This window comes from Amblyomma maculatum, chromosome 11 (genome assembly GCF_055883805.1).
Source record: "Amblyomma maculatum isolate TAMU_Amacu chromosome 11, ASM5588380v1, whole genome shotgun sequence".
Classification (NCBI taxonomy): Eukaryota; Metazoa; Arthropoda; class Arachnida; order Ixodida; family Ixodidae; genus Amblyomma; species Amblyomma maculatum.
The window spans coordinates 121,023,865-121,029,864 of record NC_139354.1 but is presented as its reverse complement, the minus strand read 5'-3'; the positions used below and the strand labels follow the sequence as shown (position 1 = coordinate 121,029,864).

At 46.4% G+C, this 6,000-nt stretch overlaps 1 protein-coding gene across 2 annotated transcripts in view; it reads right to left on the bottom strand.

Moving 5' to 3' along the window:
• Positions 1 to 3,730: 3,730 nt before the first annotated feature.
• Positions 3,731 to 6,000, bottom strand: part of LOC146174870 (uncharacterized) — an 86,788-nt gene continuing 84,518 nt past the window's right edge. For both annotated transcript variants that reach the window (XR_014702003.1, XM_084584046.1), the window contains exon 2: positions 3,731 to 4,514. Coding sequence is in view for 1 of the 2 variants with exons in the window: in XM_084584046.1 (XP_084440172.1) it covers positions 4,118 to 4,514 (397 nt within the window). In the remaining variant the exon portion in view is untranslated. The remainder of the gene's footprint in view (positions 4,515 to 6,000) is intronic.

The window sequence follows — 6,000 nt, the reverse complement described above, 5'->3', positions numbered from 1 at the left end:
ATGTTATATCAAAGGCCTCACGCTGCATTTCAGCGGTTGTACAATTACTACCATTCCCTCTGTTTTTATCCTTAGGGTCCAGTCGAAGGCTCCTTCGCTCCATTTGACCTCGTCCCTCTCCCTACTTTTCAAGGTATTTGTCCCGAACTTCCTCGTCATCGCGCAACCTGCAGACCATGCTGTTTAGTCATTATCTACATTTTCTCGCAGTAGTGCACTTAAAGCTTTCAGTGCCACTTTCTAGCCAGTCTTAGGTATGCGCAGCAGTGACTGTGGATAATGTGATTAAACACAATTTTTTTTCCGACACTAATTACAGGCCGAAACGACAGCACACCAAATAGAGCTTATGAATTAATATTCCTAGTGGTAATTTCCTTGCTCCACCCAGTGTTCACATTTGAACATCGGAGTTCATTCCTAGCATAGTTTAACATTGCAAGGGAAATAAAACAGACATCGCTAGGGACAAAAGGAAGATAAAACAAAATAGGAAATCGACTTATGAATTCATCTTTGTGCTAAGTTCAGTTACAACTCAAGAATAGAGAGTTGATTTGCTGCCAAAGGTGGCCTTCCAACCATCAGCCTCGGCTTATCATTCTGAAGTCAACTAAATTTCGTCTGCTGTTGTCACATCGCATACGGCTGCTGTGCACATGCCATGTGACTTATTGTGACGTCATCGAACGATGGAAAAATAAAATGATTTGCGTGACATCTTAAACAGATTTATTGTTTCGTTTTAAGTCGTACATAATTATATATTTATTTATGTAAATATGTTATTCAACTTATGAATTATCTGTAATTATTTCACTGCATAGGAAGGCTCTCGAATGCGGCAACATTCTCCATGAGCGGCGCCATGGAGCAGTGCAGTGGAAACCCATGTTCAGGATGAAATGACACCAGAGACTAATGCTATGCATGTGGCGTTATATTTTCCTTTATTCTTGTGATGTTTTAGCAAGGAACAATTTTTCAATATAGTGTTAGTGTTTGCGATGTGCAGTGGCGCGTCGGAAATAAGCGAGGAGAGCGCTCTACAAGCAGCGATAAAAGAAAAAGTAATGAAGGTTATTTGCCAGCAAAAATGGATCGGAACAATACTGCGAGTCGCTTCGGAACTGGTCCTCCGATTAGTTCTGGTTCCAGTTCAATTCCAAGATGGCGGAAAAAAATTCGGGTTCGGCTTGGTTCCAATTCCGGGCGAAAATTCGGCTCCGGTTTTCGGTTCGGTTACAGTTCCACGCCCTGCTTAAAAGAAATGTAAGATAGAAACATAGAGGCTAAATAACTTAGACCTAGGGACAGAAAGCGCGAAGAAAATAAAATGAACACAGAAAAGGGTGGAAGCAAACAGTCTGAAATTCAGCACGAAGAGCACTCCATTCACTCGCAATGTACGGCTTTAGGATGACAGGCTGCACAGTGTCCGTTAAGGGTAGCCGACGGCCACACGTCCTTCGGCAACGGTGTCATAATTCCCTTTGCCGAACGTGGCTGAGCGCCTTAAACTGCCAGTGCGGGCGATGAATTTGTTCTTCGGACAGTCTGCACACAGAGGTCCATATGTCCACTCGGTTATTTGGGCTGTATGCCAGCTCGGAGTGGCGACGTTTGAAATCTATAATTTCAGTGATTTTCTCCCCCCAGAGGTGTATGTGAAACAAGCGGCGAGCCTGTTCGGCTTATTTCACGAGCGCGATGAAGCCCGAGTCTGGTGGGACGTTGTCATCTGGACACAGAAGCATCACGTCCTCAACATCAGCGATTTTCTTCTCGACTGTATAGCCTCAAAAGGTCAGCTGGTATATGTTTTTCATTGTGAGCTCGAAGAGATTCCCTGTGAATCAGAGGCCTGACTGATCCTAGCAGGCGAGGAGTAGGGTGACGATGGACACTATATTGGCGCGGGGGACATGGTGGAGTGGTCCGGGGGGTAATGTATTCTGTAACCGTCCCCGAATTCGTTCTCAGAGCCTTTACCGGAGATCGTCAGCAGAAATGCTTCGCAGCCTACGTTTATTAGATGGACGACTTGATAGATGTAACCGCCCTGGCCACACTGGTGGCAGAGGGGACGTCGATCTGCGTCGCGTCAAATATAGCCTACCTCACCACATGCTGTTGATTTGTCCTGCGTGCGGTGCGAATACTGGAGGCACTCGCGCTAGCGGAGACAGCGGCCGATGTAGCTCAGTTGGAAGAGCACCGGACGCGATATTCAGAGGTCGTGGGTTCGGTCCCCACTATCGGCACGTTGTTTTTTCTTCTACTTTGTGTTTATCTTTCCTCTTAACACATTACATTACTACTGTATGTGATTACCGAGGTAAAAATTAAAAAAAAAAAAAGACATAAAGTATAATCCTCAATGCTTTCCTTGGCCTCACCGACTGTTGGCTTCTTTCCTTCATGTATTGCAACGAGTACCCTAATTTCCCCTTCATTTATCTGCTTGTAGCCTATGGGGGTCTCGATTCTGGCAGTCTTGAAGGCATAGGTAGCGTAAGGTGGTTCTAGCACAGCTTTCGCCCTCGCTCTTGATCACGTTCTAAGTGACGCTGGCGGTAACACAGGACGTTCCACGTCCACTGCTATGGTTGAGGGCGTCGCTAGTGAACACTCTCAAGGTTCGTATACAGACAACAATAATACCCAAGTAAGTAGCAAGTGGGACAGCGGCCGATGTAGCTCAGTTATCTGACCTTATTATGCTAATGGCCGTCCACTGTATTTGGCGCTCGAGAATGGCAGGATACCATTGCGATCCTGACGCACGGCCAGCACGGATTTATTTTCGGGAAGGCATGAATAGATATATTGAATTTCAGAAACTTGCTCCTGAAGCTCCCGAGTGGCTCGGAAGATTGGAGCCATTACTGACACTAAGAGACTTTTAGCATGACTGCGTCACAACCCACCTGGCTAATTGTTGTATTAATGAATGCTCATTGTACCCTGTAAGTGGTTTTGTGTATTGTACCGAAGTCAGGCAATAAAGAAAAAAAAAGCAGATGTAGGTCAGTTGGAAGAGCACCGGACGCGATATTCGGAGGTCGTGGGTTCGGCCCCCACCATCGGCACGTTGTTTTTTCTTCTACTTTGTGTTTATCTTTCCCCTTAACAGATTACATTACTAATTTATGTGATTACCGAGGTAAAAATTAAAAAAAAAGACAAAGTATAATCCTCATTGCTTTCATTGGCCTCGCCGACTGTTCGCTTCTTTCCTTCATGCAAACTAAGAGTGTTTAGATAAGATAGATTCACTCCTTCTATGAATGTTAGGATCTATATTTAATGTGCTAATTTCAAGGGATCATAGTTGATGGGGAATTCAAACTTCATCACATGTTTTGGGGAAATCCAGACATACGCCGTCAATAAATGATCCGCTGTTTAACACAGACGCAAATCATTGAGTAAAAGGCAGACGTTGTGTATCGAAGGAGAACTATTTGCGAAAATCATGCTGGAATGAAACAAATCAGTTGCTTTCGATCAATGACAAGATGCTTGAGTAAATCGAATCTTCCGACAGGGTTCAAGGAAACGATGTTAAAGATATCGGTCTATAGTTAAACGCAGTTTGGGGTTACTAATTTGAAGATAGGAAGCACCTTGCCCTTTTCCATTCTAACGACAGTGAGGAGGGCAAAATATATTGGGTTAAGATTTGCGACAGAGTGACAGATCCTGAAGAAAATACGGGCTGGTTGGCACATGCTTAAGAAACGAGTAATACAGCGCTATGGGAGACGGGACACATGACCGCGAACAGCGCATGTGTCTGCGGTTAACCTGTCCCGTATCCCCTAGCGCTGTTTTACTCGATTCTTAAGTTGATTTATTGAATATTGCAGTAGGGCGACAATTTCAATTGCCTAAATAATTTTATAACTACTACTACTGGGAATTTTGGGGTATTCTTGGGTGGGGGGCAGGGCACTGGATTCGGGTTATGCCGACCTAAGTCGTGGCGGCACTCTTGGCTTTTAGGGGAAGGAGAGATTGGATGTGGGAAAGGGGTGGGGCGGGTGCTCATGATGCCGCTTTTGCCGTAATCTGCTTCTTCTCCAGCGCCATGGTCCGCAGGTCTGATGGAAAACTAGAGATGAGCAGCCAAGCCGGTCTCCTCCAGGAAGGCCAGCAGGAGCCGGTGGGGTGCCACGGGGTTCCTGGCGGGGTTGAGCACCTGATCCTCCGGGGCAGTAGGGAGACCAAAAGCAGCAGGGAGACTTCCATCCGTCGTCGGTGGTGGGCGTGTGTTGGGCACACACACGTGGTGCCCCAGCGCTCCCGCGTCGCCAAAGGAGGAGCGTATAGGGGAGGGGGCCCGGCCACGGACATACCACTCAGTAGGTATCCAGGAGCCTCCGGTGCGGAGGCATAGGAGGAGAGCTCGCTCCCTGCGGGCAAGACTGTCCAAGAGGCGGTGGAAGGTCCTCCTCTCGGCGATGCGCCTATCAGGATGCAGGGCCTTTACCACCTTCTTGAGGGGGAGCCTGCAAAAGTCAAAGTTGGAGACATCGTTAGATATACTTACTTTATTGGAGTGGGCCGCTTTGACGAGTGCGTCGGCCTCATCGTTGCCCTTATTGCCAGCATGGCCCGAGATCCTGTGCAGCGACAGAATGAAGCCTGCGTTCTCTAGGGCCTGGAGGCGCGCTAGTAGGTGGCAAGAAACAAATAACTCCAATTGAGTCAATCCTAATAGGTTCCATTATAAAGAAATCGCATTTGCATACAAAGGGTATCGGACCTGTATATTGTTGCGCAAACGATGACGCAGATCTCTTATTCAGCAGGGTATAGCGTTATTCGTGGTTCATGTCATCACTATTTTAATTTTTGAGAGATATTCGTGCTGAAAAATTCTATATAAAAGTTGTTAAGGAAACCGTGTACAGGTTTACTGTACAGGATCTGGGATACAGGATTGTGCGTTATTGCAGGAAATCCCTGTATTGCCTCGGAATGTCCGGAATGAACCCGCGCGGAGCTCTGATACCGGAATGGCGTGTATGGTTGAGGGCCCTCGTTTCCAGAAAGAAACGCGCCGCCAGGCTGGAAAAAGAATGCAACAATATAAAACAACCCGACTATACCTTAAAAAAAATAATAAAATATAAAACCTTTTTGCCACGTTAGGAATCGAACTTCGGTCTTCGGGGTCTTGAGACGGACGGCTCCATGGCGGGTTATGGTTACAGCGGTTATGATTCTTGCCCCGCCGGGGTGGTGCAGTGGTAAGACGCCCAACTACTGTGCCGGAGTTCCCGGGATCGAATCCCGGCCACGGCGGCTGCGTTTTGATGGAGGCGAAACGAAGAGGCGTCGTGTGCTGTGCGATGTCAGCGCACGTTAAAGATCCCCAGGTGGTCGAAATTACTCCGTAGCCCTCCACTACGGCCCCCCTTTCTCTCTATCCACTTTCACTCCCACCTTCATCCCTTCCCTTACGGCGCGGTTCAGGTGTCCACAGAGCAAGTGTGACAGATACTGCGCCTTTCCCTTCCTATGAACCAACCTAACCTAACCTAACCTTATGATTCAGTATATGTAGCTAATTCTGTTTTTTCGTACTTTCGTTATTTTCCTTGGCTGTAGAATTTGTGGCCGTAATTCACCGATCGCCCTTTAAACACGCTGAATCTTTTTTTCAGGCTATCACGAGGGTTCGCAAATGTCGGGTATCTTTATATTTATTTTTTTAATATTTATTGAATACTGCCAGCCTGAATGTCAGGCTTTAGGCAGGAGTGGGTGGTACTGAAGAATACAATTCATGAGAATACATAGTACATTCCGTCTTGCGAATGACGACAAAGAAAAAAAAAAAGGCATATCACTTGTACAGAGCAAAAAGCACGAAAAAAGTGAAGTGTAAACACCATGATATGACAATGTTAAACACCGCTATCTATCATGGAATGCACTCAGAAAAAAAGACAACTTCGAACACTCAACCACATTTGCAGGTAGGTCGTT